Source organism: Phyllostomus discolor, chromosome 8, assembly GCF_004126475.2.
Source record: "Phyllostomus discolor isolate MPI-MPIP mPhyDis1 chromosome 8, mPhyDis1.pri.v3, whole genome shotgun sequence".
NCBI classification, from domain to species: Eukaryota; Metazoa; Chordata; class Mammalia; order Chiroptera; family Phyllostomidae; genus Phyllostomus; species Phyllostomus discolor.
In genome coordinates, this window is record NC_040910.2 from 91,211,853 (window position 1) to 91,238,088 (window position 26,236).

The window sequence follows — 26,236 nt, forward strand, 5'->3', positions numbered from 1 at the left end:
CCTAAAAACAACTCAACCTGGTACATTGTATTTATTATACAAAAGAGAAAATGAGGTGTAAAAATGTTAAGGTGACTTGCCTGAGGCCATCTTACAAATAGTGCCAGAGCTGGGATTCAGACTGCCCATCTGGCCCCAGAACCCGAGCTCCCTGCTTGCACTCCATGCACTGTCCCCCTGCAGTCTGTCTTCTGATCACCGACCTTCAAAAACAAGAAGGCAGAGAGTTGCCCCTTTTTTACCTTAATTGAGAATGTGCCTGTTGGGCAACACATATTTTGGGTCTACTAAGCTACTGCAGGTATTGACTTGGGTTTTAAAATAAATTTTAGCAAGTAGTCAATTTTGCAAATATGGAATTCATGAATAATGAGGATTGACTGTATCTGCTAAAACTCTTTAGTTTTTGTCTTTTTGTCTAATTTTAGCCATAGATTTGGTTTTGTTAGGGAAAACATAAAACAAAAATTTAATTGTGCATTTTTTGTTTGTTTTGTTTTTATTTTTTAAAGGCCTGGTGTGCTGCAGGGAACTGTTTCAGTTTGCAACGGGAACATGATATTGCAATTAAATTCTTCCAGAGAGCTATCCAGGTTGATCCAAATTATGCTTATGCCTATACTCTATTAGGGCATGAGTTTGTCTTAACTGAAGAATTAGACAAAGCATTAGCTTGTTTTCGAAATGCTATTAGAGTCAATCCTAGACATTATAATGCATGGTAAGTGCTAATGAAGTGCAAAGGCAATGTCTTGTTGATGGGCTGATACTTAGTAATTTTTCTTGTTAGATCTCTTGTTGTGAATTTGATTACTGGTTGATAATGTCTAACCAAAGTGTTTTTTAAAGTCATGTCTATACCTTTAACAAACTCTTAAATTAGCTAATGATAACATATAGAATACAAGATCCTTATACTCAACAGTTTCAACCTTTTCTCCTACCATACTTTTGAAAATAATTGTGTGCTTTTTTACTTTGATTTGCTACTTTTTCTTAGAACACTAAATTGATGATTAAGATAGAAAGTGGAAATAGTATAAATCACCTATTGTATAATAGGAAATAAACATCGAAAACTACCCACTAGTTGTTGCTCTTTGACAGTGTTTTAGTTTAAGTACTAGTTCTAGCTAATTAAATTTTATGAACTCAGGTATTCTAGTTTATTAAGTAATGTCTCTATTTTACCTTTTTATACTTGAACAAAAGTAGACAAATAGGAAGTTACTATCTGGCTCATATTTTTATCGAACGAAGAAGACATGGGAAAGTTTGTTCTTATTTCTGCCTCAGTGCTGTGTTTACTGCGGATGTTTTGTTGTATTTTTCTTGACTGACTTAATAGTTAAGATATCAAGAAGTGTTATTTTGGTATTATAACTGGTAGATTTTTTATGTCAGACATATGTTTTTAGTTTTGTTTTTTTTATCTTTTGGGTTAATCATTATAACACTTGAATTTTATTCTATTTTCTCTCTAAATCTGAGGCATTAGATACCTAAAATATAGTTTTTGATTTATGCATATGTTTTATTTTATTTTATTTATTTGTAAAGAAAGTTGAAGGGAGGGAGAAAGAGGGAGAGAGAAACATTGAGGTATGAGAGAATCATCCATCAGTTGCTTCTCACATGCCCCCTACAGGACACCTAGCCTGCAACTGAGGCATGTGCCCTGACTGGGAATAGAACTGGCGACCTTTTGGTTTGCAGGACAACCCCTGACCCACTGAGCCACACCAGTCAGGGCTATTTATGTATATTTTTAATGGATTTTATCTCATTTCTAAGTAATTAACATTGCTTATAAGATGGCCTGATAAGGGCTAGCTTCTGCTGATACATTAAACAGTCAGGCCTTGCCAACACTGACTGTCTTCACATAAATATACAGTTCTCTGATATTTTAAGAATTTGGTTCTTAATAGGACTTTTGGTTTTTAGATGTGTAGATAGAACTTGTGTTGTTTTTTAGATGCTATATTTCATTCTTATAAACCATATAAAATTATGTTGTAAAGGTAATTATCTCATTTGGTAAAAAGGAGGAATATTCAGACTGGCAGGCTTTTACTCAGAAGAAGTTAAATATTGAGGTATTTAGTTAACTCTAAGTATGTAGAGTTAAGTAAATTTATTATTCCAACTCCAAAGTAGTCTTTCTTTTTTTATCCCCACCTTCACCATTATTAGTACAGAGCTTTTTATGCCCTTTCTTCACCTCTAACACCATTATAATGAAAAAGAAAGCCACTCAAAGCAGATGTAGTGTGCACGTTTTCTTATTCATTTGATGCTTATTTCCCATCATCACTGTCTAGCTATAGCCAGAAGGGATCTCCTTAATGTAAATAAGTCACACAACTTAATGTGCCATTGCATATGTGCCATTTACAGTGCATAGCCTGTAAAATGTATAATTTTGAGGTCTATTTGGAGCCTATAAAAATTACCATTGTTGTTAAGTCTATACATTTTGAAGTCTATAGGAGCATGTTTTTGATACAGTAAGTGGGGAGAGGGGAAGCTGAACATGACATTATGCGATTGTGATTGTATAAAATATGTATGTATACATGTGGATGAAGAATATGGGACTAGCATTGTTAAGAGTTTAGGGTTTTAGAATCATAAAGGAAGGATCTGGTTAGAATCTTGACTAGCTGTATATACAAGGTCTATCCAGAAAAAGTTCAGCCATTGTTAATCTAACGAGAGCAGTTTGCATGGCATTGATGTTACCTGGCAGCCAAGGAGAGTGGGCTGGAGTACGTGTGCATGAACATGACAACTTCACTGTACTAGTCAGTGGGGGCAGTAGATTCCATTGAGTGAGCATGTGTACTGTGTGGCCATCACATCCAAAATAACTGAGGGAATAGAGCAACAAATCTGCATTAAATTTTGCATTAAGCCTGAATATTTCTCCATGAAAACTATTCAGATGATTCAGAAGGCCACAGCTGTGGGCAGCTGGTGATTGGCAGCTTCATCACGACACCATACCCACTCATGCATCATGTCTGTCTCATGCAGAGTTTTTTGGTGAAACACCAAATCACCTAGGTGACTCAGCCCCCCTACAACCCAGATTTGGTGCCCTATGACTTCCATTTTTTTCCAGAACTAAAATCACCTTTGAAAGGGAAGAGATTTCAGACCATCAATGAGATTCAGGAAAATATGATGGGGCAGCTGATTGCAAATGTAACTATGTGAGGTCCCAAGGTGCCTACTTTGAAGGGGACTGAAGCATCATTGTCCTGTGTACAGTGTTTCTTGTATCTTCTTCAATAAATGCCTCTTTTTCATTTTACATGGCTGGATGCTTTCTGGACAAACCTCACATTTGGGCATGTTAATTTAACTTCTCTAAGCCTCAGTTTCCTTATTTGAAAATATGAATGATATCAGTACCTATCTCCTTGGTTCCTCCTAGGATTAAATGAGAAAATTTACATAAGGCATTTAACAAAGTTATTGGCACACACATAATAACCACTCAGTAAGAAGTAGCCATTAAATCTAGATTGTAGTAGTTGGTTTAAGGATATGTTTTCTTTTTTCCTACATTGTCATAGCATAATCTGACTGATTGATTTGATTTATTGTTTTTACTTGTAAAAGTGACTTGTCTAAAATGCTTGAATGGTTTTTCTATTTTTCTACTGGTTTATTAGATTCCATACGTAATTCTTTTATTAGTTGAACAAAATTAGCCACCACAGTTTATATACCTAAAACTATACTTTTACACTTTCAGGTATGGTTTAGGAATGATTTATTACAAGCAAGAAAAATTCAGCCTTGCAGAAATGCATTTCCAGAAAGCACTTGACATCAACCCTCAAAGTTCAGTTTTACTTTGCCACATTGGAGTAGTAAGTAGCTCTCTAAACATTGTTCAATTAACCTCCCTCTTGAAATATGTTTGTTTAAGAATTAGGGCTTTCTCATTATCATTGTTATTCTTGAAACAATGTCCTGGATTCTTTTATAGCCAAAAATATCACCTTTTTCTTGGCATAAAGAGAAATAACTGGAGTACCCTCATCTCTTGGGCAAGTCAGTTTCTCTGAGCTTTTGTTTTATGAATGACAAATACTACCACCTTGCCTAACCCATAGGGTTCTTAAAAGGCTTACTTGAGATCATCTTTTTTAAAATACTTTTCCATGTTAATATTTAGCTTCTAAATTAAGTAATTAATATTTTAAGGCAAATGGTTTCTTGTGTTTTAGCCTCTAAGTGATACAGGTATGGTACAGCTAATTAAGATTCGTTTAAGGCAATGTGGATCACCAATTTTATATTTATATTTTTAAAATATATTTATAAGTTGTACTTTGTAAGAGATAAGAGAGATAGGAGAAAAGGTATGTTTGCTTTTTAAAATCTCATTTATTTCTCTGTGAGCATAGCACCCTAAGTTTTTGTTCTTGCCCTCTCACTCCTCTCTCTTCTTTCTTTCCTTCCCCTGCTCCTTTATCTTTCTCTCAGCAAGGCTGGTTTTGTGGGAATGGGCACATAATAGGAGGAAATTATATTCTTTGGAATTTTACTATTCAGTTTTGAGGAAGAATTATAATTCTTTATAATTTTTTAAATTGACATGGTTGCTTTTATAATTGAATACTATACAAAAATATAGAGAAAATATAAATATAATTGACTTAAAAATTATTATTTTTGCCACTTAAGATGAAGAAATCCAAGTTGGGTATCTTTTGGTGTCCTTTAGCAAAGTGGGACATTTTTTAAAGTAGGCTTTCTTTTAAAGTTGTTGTGGAAGAGATTGTTTTTAACATTTTGAGTGGTTTATTGGAAGAAGTTTTCAGATAAAAGAATACACTTCCCTCTCTCAGGGAACTAGTATTTAGGATTTCAGTCCTGTGGGCAGAGTTGGCCACAAGCAGTAGTAATAGCCTCTGCAGAGATCATTGCACAGATGAATTTAGCAACCAGATATTGGCGGTACCTACTCTCACATTCTTGTTACAGTGGTATTTGTTAAAGTTCCACATCTGCTCACTGTACTTTATTCTTAATATTCAATGGACCCAAGGAGGAACACAATAGAAATATGAGTATATGCATATGAATGAATAGTGAGGCTTGGGGGGTTTTTTCAAAGTTATTTAAAATGAATTATTGCCCTGACTGGGTGGGTCAGTTGGCTGGACCATTGGTCACATGCACCAAAAGGTTGGGGGTTCAGTCCCCAATCAGGGCACACATGTGATCAATGTTTCTCTCTCACATCGATGTCTCTCTCCCTCTCTTCCTCTCTTCCCTCATCCCCCTCCCTCCCTCCCTTCCTCTAAATCAATAAATATATCCTTAGGTAAGGATTAAAAATAAATAAATTATTTATTTCCCACTATTACAGATCAATGGTTTTAAAATATGTAAGACAGAAGAATTAGTTTTACAGTAAAATCCTAAAATAGTTAAAAGTGTAATAGTTCTGAGTGAAAAGAGGTTAGTAAGGTTTAGAGCCAAATCCTCTAGGGGTTTTTGAACACAGTTTTAAAATGCCTAATCACTAATTAGAGGCTCAGAATAGACTTGTTGAAATTTGAGTATTATCTAGCTAAATAGTACAGATTTTCTTGTATTGAAGGGAAAAACCAAGGTTTTTCTGGCCTTTTAGACTTAAAGGTATCCAAATATCTACTCTAAAGATAGAATCTTGATCTTCATTATGGATATGTAATGGTGAATTGGGCTCCAGAGGACCTAGGTTTTGATCCTAGAGCAAGTAATTTGACATCTCTGGGCTGTAGTATTCTCATCTTTAAAGTGAAGCAGTTGAACTAGAGTAGGAAGAGATTTTAGAGATACTCTATTAACAGTCTGGTAATCAATTAAATCCACTTAACCTAGTGGGCAATCCAATGAAAGCATACATCTTTATCTCTAGTAGTTTTATTATCTGTTGTTGGTTTTGAGTCCTATCATTTGGTTCTTAGCCTCAAAAATACCAAAAGGAAACATTAATAGGATCTTTATTTTTTACAGGTTCAGCATGCCTTGAAAAAATCCGAGAAGGCTTTGGACACCCTAAACAAAGCCATTGTTATTGATCCTAAGAACCCTCTATGCAAATTTCACAGAGCCTCAGTTTTATTTGCAAATGAAAAATATAAGGTAAGAGATAAATATCTTAATGGTCTTCAGGTTTGTATGGCTTAAGAAGCTTTGCCCCTTTTTTAATAAGCTAAACCTTATTTATACTTTACTTTTTTTTTTAAGATTTTATTTATTTTTAGAGAGGGAATGGAGGGAGGAAGAGAGAGAGAGAGAGAGAGAAACATCAATGTGAGGTTGCTGGGGGTCATGGCTTGCAATCCAGGCATGTACCCTGACTGGGAATCGAACCTGCGACACTTTGGTTTGCAGCCCGCGCTCAATCCACTGAGCTATGCCAGCCAGGGCTTATACTTTACTTTTTATCTCAGTTCATTTCCCACATTTTAAAAAGCTATTAATTTCATTGTCTTTCTAACTTCATTCTTGAAATAGTCATAGGAAGGATGAGTATGTGGATATTTAGGAATACGTGGCTGTCCCCTGTAAAGATTCCGTATATAGAAAAGCAGTTTTTCCATCAGAAAGTTATCATTTTCTTAAGATTTTATTTATTTATTTTTAGAGAATGGGAGGGAGGGAAAAAGAGAAGGAGAGAAACAGCAATGTGAGAAACAATTGATTCTTACTGGTTTGATTCCCAGTCAGGGCATGAACCTGGATGTGGGCCGGTCCCCAGTTGGATGCTTTCTGGCCTTTTAGACTTAAAGGTATCCAAATATCTACTCTAAAGATAGAATCTTGATCTTCAGTTCATTTCCCACATGGGTGTGCGAGTGGCAACCAATGTTCCTCTCCCTCTCTTTCTCCCTCACTTCCCTTCCCTCTGAAAATTAATAAATAAAATCTTCTTAAAAAATCACAAAAATAATATATGTTTAGTACATAAAGAAAAAGTATGGAGAGTTATAACATGAGCTTTTAACAAAGGAGACTAAGGATAGTCTGATGTGTTTCTCTCTTCTCACTCTGTGTTTCAAAGTATGAAGCTGTAGCCTGAAAAAAAGTAGTGAGGAAAGATCAGGAACATTGAGAAAACAGAGGCATAAAGTAACATGGGACTTTTGCTATAATTTATCAATCTTAAACCATGAATATAATGTTTTAATTTGAAATTCAGGTTATTTTTTAATACATTCAGATTCTTCTTACTGAAAGGAGTAAACACTTAGAAATTTTTTTTTCCAAAATTTAAGTGCACAGGAAAACTTGGACCAAGTAATTCATTTTAGTATTTAGTAGACTCTTTCCCTAGAAATCTATTCTTCTTGGACATATTGAAATTGGCTAAAAATCAAAAAAATGCAAAACCAATGATAAGTTCTTTTAACTTTTTTCAAGACTACTGAAATTATATAAAGGAATCAATGTATAATTTAGTCTTTGCCATTTATTCAGTAATTTAAACTGTACTTTATTTTTCTTTTTGAGGAAGTGGATGTCTAGTCTTAATGTTTTGTCTTATTAATACAGCTCCTTTTAAATCTAATAAATACTTTTCAACTTTTAATTTATTCTTTGAGGTACTATACTTGTAATTCAACATCTGTTTTCATGTTTTTTGCATCATTGTACTTCTTTAGATTTGTGGTCAGGTTCTTCAATTGAAGGAAATAATTTGATTTATTATTCTTAAAGTTATTTTAATGCCAACACACCTAACCAGGTACACCATATAAATTATCCCTGTACTTGCTTCCAGAAGCTCAAGTTCTAATCTGACTCATTGTCCAAACTATAAGGGTTGTCGTCATTTTTGATTACCAGCTTTGGTCTCGGCTATATCATAAGGTCTGCTCTGATGCATGGATTGGATATGGGTACTATATCTAATATACTTACATTAAAATAAGGGCCATCATGAAAAGTTACCGATTGCTTCTGAAATGTCTTGGCTCTAAAATGAACATCAGTCAAATATTGTCAGCAGGCTACCTCAGCATATCTGTGGCAAAACATTGCTAAACACCGCCCTATTTTAATGTGTTGTATTGATATCTAGTGATGGAAGTTTCAGGTCTTTTAAGGCAAAAATGAGAATTATAATGCTAAGTTAGACACTTTCTCATGAGTTGGGGGCATGATAGATGCATAAAATTTTGATAACAATTGTAATATGCACACACAGAAAATTATATGTGATGTAGCAGTGGAGAAGGATTGGGGTGCATTGTTCTGAGTAAGGTTACTATGAAGCAGTGGTTCTCAAAGGTGGTCTGGGAACTTCTGGAGTTCCCAAAAACCCTTTTAAGAAGTCCACAAGGTCAAAACTATTTTCATAATAATATTTAGATGTTATTTGCCTTTTTTATTATCTCACAAATGTACAGTGGAATTTCCCAAAAGCTTCATGACATGATATAACAGATTAAATACATAAGCATAGAAGAGAGTCCAGCTGTCTTCTATTAACCAAAGATTTGCCAAAATGTTAAGCAATGCCACTCTTCACTGACTTATTGTTATGAGAAAGTTATTTTTAATTAAAAAAAGTACCTGTTAACATATAATGGGCTTATTGTTATCATTAAATTAATAATCGATCAGCCCTGGATGGTGTGGCTCAGTGGATTGAGTGCTGGCCTGCAAACCAAATGATTGCCAGTTTGATTCTTGGTCAGGGCGCATGCCTGGGTTGCAGGCCAGGTCTCCACTTGGGGGCATGTGAGAGGCAACCAGTCGATGTATCTCTTGCACATCAATGTTTCTCTCCCTCAGTTTCCTCCTTGCTTCCCTTCTCCCTAAAAGTAAATAAATAAACTCTTTTTAAAAAATTAATAATGGATCAATGAAAATTTTTAATTTCTCATTGATAACTATGTCCCACATTAACAAAAATTCTTTGGGTTATTCATTAAGCTTTAAGGGTATAAAGAGGTCCCGGGGCCAAAAATCATAAGAATTGCTGCTTTGCAGTATTAAAATCCATCTCAGGCTTCTTCATCGTGATACACGGTAATATCTGACAGGTGTACCTGAGTGGTCTTAAGTAACTAACATCCATGACCACAGATCTTTCATTCTTATACTCTATTTCATGTATATTTTATAACATTAACACAATGAAAGGAAAAATGAATAGTCTGCCTCATAGAAGCTTCCTCATTTGTAATAAATCTTTCATTTCCTGACATGCAGGTGTGATTCTCAGACATGTTCAGCTCTGCAGCATTGAGTTTAATTTTCTTGGGTTGCCAGCACTTAGGCAGAGGATACCATGCGAAGGACACACTACAGCCTCCTACATATACTTGTGTGAAAAACAGCATTTTAAACCATACACTGCCTGTGAAAGTGTATGTGTTTTGCCTTCACTTTTCTTTTCTATTTCTCCTACTGTAGAAAATTTCAAGTATCGCTATAGTAAGGAATCCTCGTGAACCTACCTCCCAGCTACTTTCACACTACTTCACACACAAAAGAGATTTTAAATAAATCTATTGTTTCAGATAATGCCAATAAGAAGTTACAAAAGCCAAGAAATTAAATTTGGCTTTAGCTTAAGGGGGATGTTATATAAAATTTTTGGAACTGTGAAATAGGATTAATTCCTCATACTTTATATCTTTTTGGAGAAATAAAACCAGTCTTGTACCAATCAGTGAAGAAAGAAATTTCCTTAAGTTATTAAATTCTGTAACCCTCTGATCCCTTTCTAGCCAATGATCTTTGATCACTGTTTTATTCTTTATATCTTTGTGGGGGTGTTATCAATAATGTAATGTGCTTGTTACAAAAAATTCAATAATATAAAAATATAAAAAAATACAATGTTGAATATTCCTCATAAGCTTACTGTCCTAGTAACACTATTAACAGCTCAGAACATATATCTCCAGATACTTTTTCTCATTATTTGTATATTTTTTAATTGTTTGTAAAAATGTAGGCTTATACTATTGCAATAGGCAGAACAATGGCCCCTAAAGGATGTGCATGCCCTAATTGTCAGCACCTATGAATATGTTACCTTACATGGCAACAAAAGACCATAGATGTGATTGAGCTGGGGAGAGTACGCTGGATTATTCACATGGCCCCAGTCCAATCCTGGCTGTAGTCAGAACCAGCAGGAGGACTCAGGCTGCCTTTGCTGCCATTAAAATGGAGGAAGGAATCAGCAGATGAAGGAATGTGGGCAACCTATGGATGAAAAGAAAGGCAGAGAAACAGATTCCCTCCAAAAAGGAAGGCAACCAGGCCAGCACCTTGATTTTAGCCCAGTGAGATTCTTATTGGACCTCAAATCCAAAGAACTGCAATAAAAGGGGTCTTATTGTAAGCCATCAAACTTGTGGTGATGCGTTATGACAGAACCACAAAATGAATACAGCTACACAGACAGTTGTACATTGTGCTCTTTTCCGTTAGCACTCCTGTGAGTAGGTGTTCGGTGTTGTGTCTCTCTTTTTTAATAACCTAACTTATATTGGATTTGTTTTACTTCCAAGAGGTATAGAGAAAAAAACAAAAAATAGGTAAACTCTGTGGACATTAAAGGGAAGTAAAGTATAATATTCATAATGTTAGAAAACTCAGACAAGTAGAGAAAGCTACCAAGGAAAAAAAAGGCTCCTCTTCCCCCACAAACTCTTGCAATTATCCTCTCCCTATAGGTAAACCATTCTTATCTTGTATAGGGGCAAATATAAATTGGTTTCTGACTGGTGGGAAAAAAGGAAAAATTTGTGCATGTGCCCACATAAATGTATTTATAAAATATTTATGCAGATACCCACATAACTGTATTTGTATGTTTGATATGCATGTTTTGTTACAAAATAGTACTGTATATACTCTTTTGCATCTTGCTTTTGCTTTTTCTTTTTTTAACTTACAATTGAGCACCTACAGATCTAGTGTTTCACAGAGGAAGGACCATAACTTACTTAACTAGGCTATGGTTAGATACCCCTTGGTTGCTTCTAGTGCTCTGCAATAACATATTAGGTTGCCTATTCTTACAAAGATGATTTAGTGAACTTTTGGAGTGTATCCCTGGAACAAATTCCTAACAGTGGGATTACTGAATCAATGGTTACCTGCAGTTTTTAAGTTAATATATCATGTTAAATTATCCTCTCCAACAGTTTGCATCAGTTTATATTTCCATCCTCAATTGTAAGAATTTCTGATTCCGCTCACTCATGGTAACTTTATGTAACAGCAGATTTTTTGTGTGTGTTTACTAGGTAAAAATGGACAGTATATCATTTGAGGGGCTAGTTTTATTTTTAATCATCATACAGTTTCTTTAAATACAAATATTAATTTTCCTATCTTTCTCCTTAATCTTCCCAACCCTGTAGCAATGGTCAAAAGATTACCAGACAGCTTTAATTCAATTCATAGGGTACATTTGAGGCTCTTCAACATTAGTGAAAATGGCAGGTTGATATTCAAAGCTTAGTGCTTGTCTCAGGGAGAAGGTCTATTAATGGAACTTGGGAGTTGTTTTGTTCTGCAACTTGGTTTTCAAAACACACACAATGTGATGGAGCATTGTTATTTTAAATAAATTGACAGCAGCAAGGGTTGTTGCCACCTGAATGTGTGAGTGTTTTCAATATACTCTGGTAAATTCCTGTCATTTTTTGTTCCCGTTGTCATAGGTACTTTTCATGCATTTTATTTTCACAACAAGAAGAATTAATGCAGCGAGGAAATATATTCATTAAGATCAAGCAAGCTTTAGTTAAGATGATTTGGGAAATCAGGTAACACTGCTTAGTCAAAATTTTGTAAAAATTTGCTCCTATTGTTTTTCTTTGCTTTTTTTCAGTCTGCTTTACAAGAACTTGAAGAATTGAAACAAATTGTTCCCAAAGAATCCCTGGTGTACTTCTTAATAGGAAAGGTAAAGATTGGGGCCATGGTCCTGAAGTGTTGCCTTCATAACAAATATTAACTTTTGGAGAATAAATATATATAATATTTATTGTGTAGCATCTGTGGAGCAAATTCAACGAGAGTACTGAACTAACTGATCTGGGAATAAACAATGGATTTAGACTTAACATTTAAGATGATAATATCCTTCTGAAGGGGCAAGAACACACATCCCATAAGCCTAACCCTACTGTGGCTTTAGATATTTATTAACACTTGCAGCCAATAGCCAGTAATGAGTTCATAACTTGGGGCTACCTTATGGGAAGCCCTCAGCTTCCAATCACTAATAAAATATTTACCAAAAGAAGAAAAATAAAAAGGCAGTGCACACTGGGCTTCCTGATGCCAATTGGTTAAGGTAGTTGGGAACAGTAGACAGATGTTGAGAGTTGAAATAACTCCATTTAAAACCAGTGTAAATGAATGCTAATCAAGCAGTTTATTGTCCATTTCCTTCCATTGTCATTGTTCCATTCAGAGTGGGACTTGACTGGAATCTTACTACCTGAGAGATATAGGCAAGGAATTCTAAAAATAATATCTGAATATATTAAAAGGAACTCAAAAGTTGGCATGAGTTCTTCTAAAGGATGAAAATGTTCTCCTCATCAGAATGGGTTTATAACACATAAATCAGAAACCGAATTTCAATTATAAATGTTTAGGATTTTATAGTTGAAGCTCACAACTTAATGAAAAATGTAGTGCTGCTCTTTATTTTTAGGTTTATAAGAAGTTAGGTCAGACGCACCTCGCCCTGATGAATTTCTCTTGGGCTATGGATTTAGATCCTAAAGGAGCCAATAACCAGATTAAAGAGGCAATTGATAAACGCTACCTTCCAGATGATGAGGAGCCAATAACCCAAGAAGAACAGATCAGTGAGTATCATCCATATGCATTAGGTTTGTTTGTGGTAACTCAAACCAGAGAGCTAGTGAAACACTACAACAGAGTTAGGTAACATGGGGCAGATGTTTCTTTAATTTTATTTTTCTAACCATGGTATATTCTTTATACCAAATAGAATTTTAGGGAAATTGAACAGGGTGATAAAATAAGAAAGGACATAGAGTCACGTAACTAGTCTCAGTTCTGGTTCAAGTCTGCTATGTGATTTTGACAAATTCATTGCTGATTTTTACCTGGGCCTCAGTTTATATTTGACTATGTAATGCCTGCTTTATCTGCTTTATAGGAATGTAGTGTGGGGAAAAAAGATGATAGATATGATGGTATGTGGAAACCGTAAGTGCTAAGCAAATTAATAATAAATTTGAGCACATTTTAAATTATCAAGATATCTGTAGTAGTGGCTATTCAAATTCTGAGTAGCTCTGGCAAATCCAAAATCCAAATATATATTATAAATAGAGAGGTAGACATATTTATATAGATAGATATAGATAAGTGTGTGTATATATATGATATGTATATCATATATATATATATATAAATCAAGGAATCAAGATAAGAAGAGGAACAAAGAATTATAGTTTAAGGCACTTAATATTCCTAAATTGAGTATATATCTTAAAATAACTAGTGAGAGCCAAGACTTAATGTGTATGTGTGTGTGTTTTTATCCTCACCAGGAGACTTTTTTTTTCACTGCTTTTTAGAGAGAGAGAGAGAAGCATCTATGTGAGAGAGAAACATCAGTTGGTTGCCTTCTCATATACACTGCGACTGGGGAACAGACCCACAACCTGGATATGTGCCCTGACCGAGAATTGAACCTGTAACCCTTTGGTTACAGGATGGTGCTCCAACCAACTGAGCCACACTGGCCAGGGCTGTGTCGATATTTTTAATAAGAGAATTGAATAACTTCTGATGAGATAAACTTAGATGCCTTTATTCCAGAAAACTTGGTGAAAGGCTTTAATTAAAATTATAATTTCTATAATCCCATTAATCCTTTTTAAACTGAATGTTAAATTCCGTGCTTCTGTAGACTAGCAGGGACTGTTCCCAACGTGGAGGAAATGTCAGTCTTTTTTAATGCCTCGGAAAACTAGTTCTGATTCCTAGGGTAGGAACAAAGAATTAATTAGAGAGAGGCAGTTTTAGTAGTTAAAACTTTAATTAAAGGTTAAATGAAGTAAACTAATTTCAGACCTTGCTATAAAATAAGGAACTTGAATTACGTTTTATTGAAGGATATCAGGATTTTTAAGAGCCTGTATTTAAGGTCTTATTTCTCTGAGTACAATAGTTTTCCTCACATATTTTCATGAACCAACAAGAAATACTTGTCAGACACCTTACTGTAGGCTTTATTTTTTTTTTTAAGTGGGCACAGATGAATCCCAGGAGAGCAGCATGACAGATGCGGATGACACACAACTTCACGCAGCTGAAAGTGATGAATTTTAACTTCTGGAAATCAGACTCTTACAACTGGATGTGTGACTAGTGCTGACATGTTTCTTGTCCCTCCACGTACTGAGTCTTCACTCTTGAGCCGGCAGTGTCATCATCCATGACTTATACCGGGAGTGTGCCACTTTCATTGGACCCTGACCGCACACAGAATGAAAGGCAGTGCAATACTTAGCTGCTAACAAGACTGGCTCTTTCACCAGTATGAATGACAATTTAGGGGCAGGGTGGGGAACTTTCTTTTTTCTTTAATCTCCCTTTGTTGGAAAGCTATCATGGAAGGAAGAGTTGTTTTATCTTGAAGGAACCATTAGATATGGAAAATAGTGATGAACCAGAATTTCTTGGTCATTTTCCAGAATTTTGTTTTTATTTGGTTCTGTTCCTGATAAACAGAGTGACTGACCTTCATTTCTAGGTTCTTCAAGAATGGTGTTAGCAAGTGCCAGATGGAACAATAAAAGACATTGCCTATAACAGAATAACTTGATTGCCAAGGAATATAAATTACCATAAACTTGCAGTGTCTCCCATAAACAAATGTAATGGGCATATCGGGACTCATGTGTAGGAATCAAATACCCCTCCATACAGTGTACACTTATTCTTGGCAAGAATGCTTTATGTCTAACCAAGAATTTTAATTTATTCATCTTGCTTCGAAGTGTTGATCATTGTTATCTCGGTATTGCAAACTTTCAAGTTGGTCCTTACCATATTGCCTCTTCTCTGAGTTCCGTGGGATCACCTTTAACATTCAGAGATGATAGAGTGGTTGCCCACCGAAAAGCCAAAACAAGACCTTTAATAACCATTTAAGTTCACCGTAGGAATCAAAATGAAAACACTAAAGTAGAGAGACTTCAAGAGATCATGATAGTGAAAGCCTTAATACAATCAAAATTGTACCATAACCTTGAGTCTATATTTGTTCAAGACAGTATGCCTTTGACTTTTCTAAGTGTTTAAGCAGGGTGCAAGAATGTATGCTCACCTTTATTTGAGGTCATTTCTGTTCTTTTTGGCTCTCTCTGCTTCAAATTATTTTCAGTAATGTGAATCACCAAAACGGTTACTGAGAGTGATTGGTTTAAGGATATGGGAAATTTTTAGCTGAAAGAAAAGAAGTTCTTAAGGAGATGAGTTCTCTCCTGAGTTTGTCATATTGGTTGGTGTCTTTGGGGAATGGCCACAATTTTAAAGATCTAATTATGCGTAATAAAATGGGAATTATTGGAATTTCACAGTAACGGATTTAAAGTCTTAAATTGTGTATCTCCTTTATTGTAATGTATTGAAATTTTTAGAGAAACTTTAGTTAATGTTTTATTAAGTGCCAATGTCAGAATATAACAAATTATAATTTCTTATGAATGACAGGCCTACAGTTACTATTTTGGATTATTTGATGAAGGAAAAACTTATCTACTGGTTACCTGTATTAGTCAAGCTGTGAAAATGAGATGGATTCCAGAAGATGTGAAAAATTTAGCCTGCAGAGTCGGCCATTTTCTGTCATTTACTCTTAATCTGCTCATTTAAATGTGGATGAGATACCATTATAAATTAATTCAAGTCAGAGTCTTAGATTAGGTATTGGGTGCCAGAGAGGTATTTAACAGAGTTTCCTACCTAAAACTTTGTATATGTGCTGCCCCCCAAAAACAATTTATAAGAAAAAGGAAAGGTTAGAAGTAAATGAGTATCTTTAAAAATTCCCGAGGCCAGCACTTGGATTCTAACAAATATTCCATTTTATTATCCATTAGTTCTGTAATATTTAATTTTATATTCTTTTATTTTTTAATTGGTGAATCATAAGCCAGCTGTGTAACAGTATCAAATAGAGAGTTTCATAGAAAGCTCCAACCTGAGCGCCATGCTACAAAGCCTGAGAAAGGTAAGCCCAGAAGGTAATTTGCTGATACATAGTTAGTTATCTTCCTGTAGTAGGAATTCATGTCCTGTGCCAGAGGTGAGTGAGAGACTTTCTGGTACTAATTTTGAGACCAAGGATAAAGGATAGTTGCGGAGGGCACACCGTGGTGATGGTTGACTGAGGGACACTTAGCCCAAGCTTGGCCTGATTTTATTTTTCCTCACATTTTGAAAGTCATGTCCATATTTGAAGTCTCATTGCCTACCTGGTAACTGTTTCTGGCTTTATCTCTGTCTCTGTCTCTGTCTCTGTCTTTCCTTTGTGTGTGGAATGGGGATCAAACAACCAGAAGAGGACATACATTTTGATAAAGCAAATTGTTTGCTTCAAATTTTAGAACTTACTTTGAAGGAAATTAAAAATACTAAGTACTTTGACATCTTTTTTTTCTCTCTCTAAGCTTTTCACACATACACATACACACACTTCTGTTCAGAAGTATTGTTGTGGCATTGGATATTTTTCACCCTTGAAAATGGTTCTTAACTCTGGGATTTTAAAATATTTTTTCAAGAAAATAGTGGTACTCAAAATAATAAAAGGTGGTCCCTACATTTTCTGTATTTCATTACTTTAAAATTTTTATTTTTTCCAAGAACTGCAAGTAACATTTAAACCATGCTGCTGTTGTACCTTAAACAAAAACTCAGTGATAACCAGTATTTAGTCTATTAAAAATGCTCTTTTTGAAGAAAAAAGTTTGAAAGTCTCTGATTAGCCAGAGTATGGGTCTTCACTGAGAAATATAGTGACCTGTTTTCTTTGTGAAAACCTGGGAAAATGCAAGTGTGGGTGTGATGTGTCTTCTATTTGCATTGAAACAATGTAATTTTGTGTCTTCTTTTTGCTTTTCCTGACTTAATTCAGAAATTGTACAGTCTTTGGGGGGGAGTCTTTTGTTAATATATTTGCAATTCATTAAAGGATATGGAAAATCCAAATAAATTACTTTTGAAAGCAATTTATAATCAAGTTGTTAAAGCTATATAAGAGCTGTGCGATCTGTATTGTTATAGTAAAGCACAGCAAAATAGTGAAAGATTACAGGTTTATGTTCCACAAAAGCCTAGGGTAATGTTTCTTAATTTTTTCACATATACATTATATATATACACACACACACTCTTTTTTAGTATTATTTGGAGTTTCAAAATATATATTGTGACAAAAAATAGTAATTTTTAGCATATATATATATTTTCAAACTATAGAAGCCCCTCGATGGCAGCTGCTACTTTGCAAGTCAACTACTTATCCTTTATGCATGTGATTTCTGAAATCCCTTTAAAAGGGACACAAAGCTTTTTTTAAAAAATATTAATTTTTAGAGAACGAGGAAGGGAGGGAGAAAGAGGGAGAGAAGCATCAATGTGTGGTTACCTCTTGCCTGCCTCCAACTGGGGACCTGGACCACAACCCAGGCATATGCCCTGACTGGGAATCGAACTATGGCTCTTTGGTTTGCAGGTTGGCACTCAGTCCACTGAGCCATACCAGCCAGGGCACTTTTTTTGTTGTAATTAGAATCTGTTGTAAAAATCAAGATCTGAAAGAAGTAGACTATAAAAGCTAAATTTTACTCTAGCTTGATATCCTGGAGAAAGTAGAGAGCGCTAAAGAGTTTTGTTCAGATACGACAGAGTTAGCCATAGGGTGAAACACGTGACATAGGGTGAGCCAGGCAGGCCAGAGCGGACCAGAGTTCATAACCTTCCCTGGGGCTGCCATTTACTGTCAGCTAGGCAGGGATTACTGGAAGTGTAGACAGGAAGTATTCTGTGGCTCATGTAGCTGCTAATTAATGGTTTATGAAGGTTTGTTATAAGTTTTATTTTTCTTTGCCATGTTTAATGAGATCTTGACATGTGTACTGTGTAACTTAACTTTTGTACAATATTTTCAGTCCTCAACCCTACAGAGTAGGTATTTCTCTATTTTACAAAAGAGAAAACTGAGGCTCTGCTTTTAGATGATAGAGCTGAAAACTTTTGGCCAAGTATGTTCAAAGCCTTTTATTTAGTTTAGGACTTACTCTGAAAGTTTCAAATCATGTGTAATGCTAACTGTTAGGAATCCTTTCTATCATTTTTAAGTTGTCCACTGTAGAAGTTCAGGTTTTGTAGAGGAAATTTTGTTATCAATCATAGGCTCAGAGCTATGATTGATACACATAGTTCTTTGATGGGGCTTTGAACCGTATCCTGCCTCTCTGATTCTCACACTGAAATCAAAAGTATGTTACCCGCTCCTTGAGTGACTAGAATTTGCTTTCAAATAGAAAATTTAAATCTTCAATTTTCTTTTAATTCTTTAGGTGTTTTCTTACCAATTTCCCCTATTAAAAGCATTCTTCTATTCAACACCCCCAAAATAGAATTTGCAGTTTGTTGCTAAAATCTGTATTTGAGAAAATTCAAGTTCTTGAAAATGTGTGCATAATGTTTCACTGGACTTTGAATAAGGAAAGGAGTAACAGAAGCGAAGAAGAACAGTGAAGTAAAATTAAGGTTTCTAATCGTATATTTTTGAAAAGCACTAAACTGATATCTAGGAAATGTAAATTTTGCCCTTTGGTAACTGTGTGACCCTGAACAATTCACTTCAACCTTCTCATCAGCACAAGAAAGATGAGGTCTAGCCTCATTACTGATGGGGACTGTGTGCAGTTCAAGCGTGCTCAATCATCATGAAGTGCTGCGTGAAACCAAAGCACTGCGCACATGGACAGTGGCATTTTGAGGGTGATGATGTTATAGAAAACTGGGTTGGTCCAAAACATGATCCTGTGAGACAAGCTTCCTGTGTCTTAATCTAGAACAGGGATTGTTCATGGCCTGGAGGCCAAATCAGCCCATTGTCCGTTTGGTTTTATAGGAACAGGTTTGTGCCCATTTGTTTATAAAGTGTCTATGGTTGCTTTCTCATTTCAGTGATAGAGTTGAGTAATGGCACAACTCGAGAGACTGTACAGAGTGTATGACCTACAAAGTCTTAATATTTACTGTCTGATATTTTATAATATATATAGATACACATACTACATATAGTGTAGGTTATACTATACATACAGAATTTGACATTTTATGTTTTGCAACCCCTGAAATAGAAATTATAGCTGTATTGGCATAACCATCTGCAGATCACCCAAATAATGTATTGTCTGAGATGCCATAGTCTTCTCAATGCTTTGTGAGTTGTGTCACTGGACAAGGTCTCTACAAGAAGAACAATCTGTCAGTGATTCTTAGTTTCTTAGTGAAAATACTTGATTTAAAGGTGTGTGTGTGTGTGTGTATCCCTTCATATATATGTGCACTGTTAAACTTATTGTCATTTTGTAGTACTTATAGCAATCCATGTCACATCTGTGTCCATAATCATTTGCATATCTTGAATAATACTAGGGTTTATTTGGTTTTTACTTAGCATTTATGGATCACTTTGATATCAGGATAATCTCATTTCATCTTTATAATCTTGTATGGTAAGGCATGTATTACCTGCTTTACACAACAGGAAACTAAGGCTTAGAGAAACCAAAGCATTTGCAAAAAGCAGAAAATTCCAGGAACAACTTGGCAGACTTGCTAACACACTGGCCAGGAGTGTATCATATAACCACCCCTAACTGCATGGGATGCTGGCGAATTTAGAATCTGGTAAAAAGGGAATGGGTTTGCCATTAGTAGTTTAGGTAAATCATGACATCTCTGGAGTGGGACACAAGGAAACAGATTTTGTTAGCAAAGACAAAAGGGAGAATGGCTGTTGCCTCAGCAGCAAGGGACAACTGCCACACTGCTGTAGAGGAGTTACTGCTTTTTGTCAGTTGACCTTGCATTCAATTTAGTGAACTTTCTCATTCTAAGTTTGTAGGGTTTCTATTTAAAATTATGTTATCTGCAAATAATGCCATTAATTCTTTTTTAATCCTTGTAAGAAATACCTCATTTCTTTTTTCTTTTTAAATTGCTATGGCTGGGATCACCAACTGAGAGCAGTAGAGCTATAATAGCAGCAAGCATTCAATGTCTTATTTTCTATCTTAAAATGCTTAATTTTCTCAATCTTTAACTCAGTTATACAATCTAAAACCACTAATATGTAATATATTCCCTTTGCTAATTTCATCAATCCCAAAACTTAACTCCCACTTTAATTACCATTTATAACATGGATACTCACTTAAGATATCTCATTTCTAATGTTTCCAGTGGTTTTTAGGTTGACTAGGTGCTGAAATGTACCTACAAATAATGCCCCCTTTATTACAAAATCATAAGTATGTAATTCTGTAATATAACATCACACTCAAGCACACCATATGACATTTTAGGTGAAATGTTCAAATTAAAACTATTAATTATTACACCTATATTATTACCTTATCAACTGTACTCAAGCAGGTGTTACTTCTGCTGGACCCTGTATTTAAAAAGCATATTGAGACATCTGGGTCTGGGAAACGATGGCAGTAGCCTGATTACAAATGTGCCCCTCACTCTCTTCCCAAAACAACCACAAAATCAAGTAGGACAAAAATTACACAGAATTCATGCCTTCATTACTAAACTACTATAACTTCACATTACCTATAAGTAGAGAGGACAACTTTTCCAGTAAGGACCTTGCCTGTGGGTGCTGAGAATGCGGAATGAGGTTGAATCACTCCGTGGGACAGCAGAATGGAGTAGAAGACTTAGAGGAAGTGCAGGCAGAGTAGAGTCTACGGGGGAGAAAAAGTGAAGTAAATGCAAACTACTGAACACAGGTTGGGAATTGGTAGGTCACAGCCCTCACTTCAGGAAAAGGTTTGCAAATGTGTGGGACCAAGAGCAACAGCCTCATAGATGCAGTGTTTCTGGGGAGAGATTGATATGAAGAGGAGGTGGTTAAAGAAAAAGTGGGAAAAGTAAGACTGGTAAGAAAGAGAAACAAGGTATATTGACCTTTCTTCCCACCCTCAACAGTAAAAAACAGCACAGAAGAGGGTGGAACAGGCAGATGAGAGCTCTAAAACTAAGAATTCCTGTCTGTGGTATTTAGAATAGAGTACAGCAGTACACATACATACAAAACTGTTGCAAAAATCAGAAAATGTAAATGGAATCCTTTCTGCTGGTAAAAAGTCTCCCCCCAAAACAACCACAGAGACAAATAATCTTTTTAAAAGAATGAGAAAGTGAAAAGCCACCTTAAAAAGACAAATGACAAACTGGGGAGAAATATTTGCCCATATAAGAGATAAGGAGCTAACAATACTAATGTAGACTTTTTTTTTTTTAATTTTGAGACAAAGATATGAGCAGACAATTCACAAAAAGATGTAAAAATGGCCCTGGCTGGCGTAGCTCAGTGGATTGAGAGTGGGCTGGGAACCAAAGTGTCCCAGGTTCAATTCCCAGCCAGGGTACATTCCTGGGTTGCAGGCCATAACCCCCAGCAACCGCACATTGATTCTCTCTCTCTCTTTCTCTCTCTCTCTCTCCCTCCCTCCCTCCCTTCTCTCTCTAAAAATAAATAAATAAAATCTTTAAAAAAAAAAAAGATGTAAAAATGGCCCTTAAGCATGAAAAGTTGTTCAACTTCATTCAATAAGAGATGCAAACAAAAACTATATTGAGATACAATTTCTCAGCCAACAGAGTAGCAAAAAATGAAAACTTGAGTCAACACTCCGTTGGCAAAGCTGCGGGAAACAGGCACTCTCCTACACCAGTGGTGGGAATACAAGACAGGGCAGCCCTGTGCAACGGGATTTGGCAGTATACAGCAAAACTCCGTATACAGCATCTACTCACCCCACAACACACCTCTAGAGATTTATGTGCAAATACCTCTCAAAAATACAAAAATACATTTGCATAAGTTTATTCATTATAGCATTGTCATTGCAAAATATTAGAAACTAAATGCCCAAGCATAGAAGATTAGTTAGATAAACCCCCTACTCACAGAATACAGTATTCTGCAGCTGTGAAAAAAATGTTAGGATGACTTCTGGCCAAGATGGAAGCGTAGGTAGACACACTGTGCCTCCTTGCACAACCAAAAGAAGGACAACAATTTAAAAGCAAAAAATAACCAGAACTGCCAGAAAATCAAACTGTACGAAAGTCCAATAACCAAGGAGTTAAAGAAGACACATTCATCCATACCAGTAGGAGGGGTAGAGCCGGGCCGCCAGGTGGAGAGGACTCACAGCAAGGTGGCAGCTAGAGGACCGAGGTGGGCAATGCGGGGGCTGGTAGACTGGGCGGTCCCACATTTGCGCACAGATAAACCAGGAGGAACATCTGGGGAGCAAGACAGACTGCACAACCCAGGGACACAGTCCAGGGAAATAAAGCCTCAAAACCTCTGACTGAAAACACCTGTGGGGGTTGAGGTGCTGGGGGAAACTCCCAGCCTCACAGAAGAATTCCTCAGAGAGACCCACAGGGTCCTAGAACATACACAAACCCACCCACCCAGGAATCAGCACCAGAAGGGCCCAATTTGCTTGGGGGAAGTGGGGGAAGTGACTGAAATCTGGCAGAGAGCAGAGCAAGTGGTGCTGTTCTTTCTTGGACACCTGCCCTACCTATAGCATCACAACCCAGCGAATGGGTTGCCTGGCCCTGGTGAACAACTAAAGCTCCATCCCTTACTACATAACAGGCGTGACAAGACAAAAAAATGGCCCAAATGAAAGAACAGATCAAAGCTCAAGAAAAAAAATACAACTAATACAACTAAGCAACGAAGAGATTGCCAGCCTATCAGATGCACAGGTAATCAGTGCAAAACACTGGTAATCAGGATGCTCACAGAACTGGTTGAATATGGTCTCAAATTAGATGAAAAAATGAAGGCTATGCTAAGTGAAATAAAGGAAAATGTGCAGGGAACCAGCAGTGAGGGGAAGGAAACTGGGACTCAAATCAATGGTGTGGACCAGAAGGAAGAAAGAAATATTCAACCAGAACAGAATGAAGAAACAAGAATTCAAAAAAATGAGGAGAGGTTTAGGAACCTCCAGGACATCTTTAAATGTTCCAACACCGAATCATAGGGTTGCCAGAAGAAGAAGAGGAAGAGCAAAAAATTGTTGAAAAGTTATTTGAACAAATAATAAAGGAGAACTTCCCCAATCTGGGAAAGGAAATAGACTTCCAGAAAGTCCAGGAAGCTCAGAGAGTCCCAAAAAAGTTGGACTCAAGGAGGAACACACCAAGGCACATCATAATTACATTAGCCAAGGTTAGTGATAAGGAGAAAATCACCCTGGCTGGCGTAGCTCAGTGGATTGTGCACGGGCTGTGAACCAAAGTGTCGCAGGTTCGATTCCCAGCCAGGGTACATGCCTGGGTTGCAGGCCACGGCCCCCAGCAACTGCACATTGATGTTTCTCTCTCTCTCTCTATCTCCCTCCCTTCCCTCTCTAGAAAGTAAATAAATACAATCTTAAAAAAAAAAAAGAAAAAGATTAAAATCATCATGTCCTTTAAAAAAAAGATAAGGAGAAAATATTAAAAGTAGCAAGGGAAAAGGAGACAGTTACCTACAAAGGAGTGCCCATAAGAGTGTCAGCTGATTTCTCAAAAGAAATCTTGCAGGCAAGAAGGGGCTGGAAAGAAGTATTCCAAGTCATGAAAAGCAAGGACCTACATCCAAGATTACTCTATCCAGTGAAGCTATCATTTAGAATGGAAGGGCAGATAAAGTGCTTCCCAGATAAGGTCAAGTTACAGGAGTTCATCATCACCAAGCCCTTATTATATGAAATGTTAAAGGGACTTATCTAAGAAAAAGAAGATAAAAAATATGAACAGTAAGATGACAACAAACTCAGTTATTAACAACCAAACCTAAAACAAGAACAAAAACAAACTAAGCAAACAACCAGAACAGGAATAGAATCAGAAATGGAGATCACATGGAGAGTTCAGCGAGAGAGTGGGTGGGGAGAGAGGGGGAAAAGGTACAGAGAATACGAAGCATAAATGGTAGGTAGAAGATAGACAGGGGGAGGTTAAGAATACTATAGGAAATGTAAAAGCCAAAGAACTTATATATATGACTCATGGACATGAACTAAAGGGGGAGAATGTGGGTGGGAGGGTGTGTACAAGATGGAAGGGAATGAGGCGGGGGGAATGGGACAACTGTAATAGCATAATCAATAAAATGTATTTTAAAAAATATTATGACTATCTCTATGAACTGTTATGGAATGATTTTCAGGAGATGTTAAGTGAATAGTAAAATACAAAAGATCATACATATTTTTTGTGTGTATTCAAAAAGGAAACACTGGAAGGATAATCCAGAAAACAGTGAAGTTGGTTACCTAAACAGGTGAGGAGGAATGGAGTGAAAGGGATTTGGGAGGGAGTTGCACTTCTCTGATTATATTTTTTAAATAAAGATTTTATTTACTTTTAGAGAGAGGGGAAGGGAGGGAGAAAGAGAGGGAGATAAACATAGATGTGCAAGAGAAACATAGATCAGTTGCTTCACACACGCCCTCAACTGGGGACCAGCCTAGAACCTAGGCATGTGCCTTGACTGGGAAGCCACACCAGCCAGGACTCTGATTATACTTTTCATATTTTTTTTTACGATTGAGAGCATAGTAATATGCTATATATTTAAAAAAAAAACAATAGTAATCAGAAAGGGGAAAAAACTAACATTGAAATTAAACTGAAGCAAATGAAGCTAACTGTAGTAATTCAAATGAATACTGTAACCACCCTGGGAAGGCGAGTGGAGGGGAGGGCTAAGAAGAACTTACTGAAGTAACTTATGCACACAGTGTTGGACTGTATACCCTTAGTCCTGGGCAGGAGAGGGTGTGTATTGGGGCAGTGCAAACAAAAGCAAACAAATCTTGAACTTTTTAGTAAGTTTGCTTATTTAGTGTTATAAATGAAACAGTGGGAAACTCAGACATATCACAAGATAGAAAAAATGAATAAATGTGCTGAAATCATTGGGAATTGGAGTTCTCACTGTGGAGGAGGATACATATAAGTATGGAGAGGGACAACCAAGCCAGCAACAAACAACCCTGTGGGGATTAATTGGAATTGAAATTATTTTGAATTCATGATTTCTAAAACATGTATATGTACATATATGTGATGCATGTATACATGTATAGACATACACCTATCAAACATTATACACACAGGTATCTATGCACCACATGTATATTTGTGGGTATGTGTATATATTTGTGTATATACCTGTATGTATTTTCAACTCTGCCTACTGAAAGGGCCAAGAAGCAAAAACATTCCAGTAGCAATGAGCAACTTAGTGCCCAGATCTTGGGCTGGGACAGGGAAAGGACACATGTAGCTATGCTGGAAAGTAAGGAAGAGCTTAAAAAGGTGGGGGGGTGTCACAGGGACACAGGAGCCAACTTAAAGGGGCTCCTACTGCCCAAACCTGAGACATCTGATCGCTGAGTAAGTGCAATAATAAATTATAAACCGTTGGAGAAAAACAAGAATTCATGAGCCTGTATTAATAATTAATAAATGAATGAAGAAAGAGGGGAAAAGGAAAAGGATTTTCAAGCAGCTATAACAAAAATACCATAGACCGGATGGTACAGCATTCTCACAGGTCTGGGGGCTGTGAAGTCCAAAGTCAAGGTGCCAGTAGATTCAGCACCTGATGAGAACCTCCTTCCTAGTTCATAGATGGTGGTCTTCTAGCTGTGTCCTCACATGGTGGAAGGGGGAAGAGAGCTCTCCAGGGTCTCTTTTACAAGGACCTTAATCACATTCATGAGGGTTCCACTCTCATGACCTAATCACCCCAAGGGCCCACCTCCTAATACCCCCACATTGGGGGTTAGGATTTCAACATGAATTTTGAGAGGGCATAAACAGTCCACTGTATTCTCCCCCTGGGCCCCCCACATTCATGTCC

At 36.4% G+C, this 26,236-nt stretch overlaps 1 protein-coding gene across 9 annotated transcripts in view; it reads left to right on the top strand.

The window, feature by feature from the left end:
* Positions 1-17,258, top strand: part of CDC27 (cell division cycle 27) — a 55,416-nt gene extending 38,158 nt beyond the window's left edge. For 4 of the 9 annotated variants that reach the window (XM_036033549.1, XM_036033548.1, XM_036033553.1 and 1 more), the window contains 6 exons: positions 513-721; positions 3,767-3,884; positions 6,025-6,153; positions 11,876-11,950; positions 12,710-12,866; positions 14,282-17,258. In XM_036033549.1, the coding sequence (XP_035889442.1) occupies positions 513-721; positions 3,767-3,884; positions 6,025-6,153; positions 11,876-11,950; positions 12,710-12,866; positions 14,282-14,364 (771 nt within the window). In that variant the 3' untranslated portion in view covers positions 14,365-17,258. The remainder of the gene's footprint in view (positions 1-512; positions 722-3,766; positions 3,885-6,024; positions 6,154-11,875; positions 11,951-12,709; positions 12,867-14,281) is intronic. The other 5 variants (XM_036033550.1, XM_036033551.1, XM_036033552.1 and 2 more) reach the window with 3 other exon arrangements.
* The last annotated feature ends 8,978 nt before the right edge of the window (positions 17,259-26,236 follow it).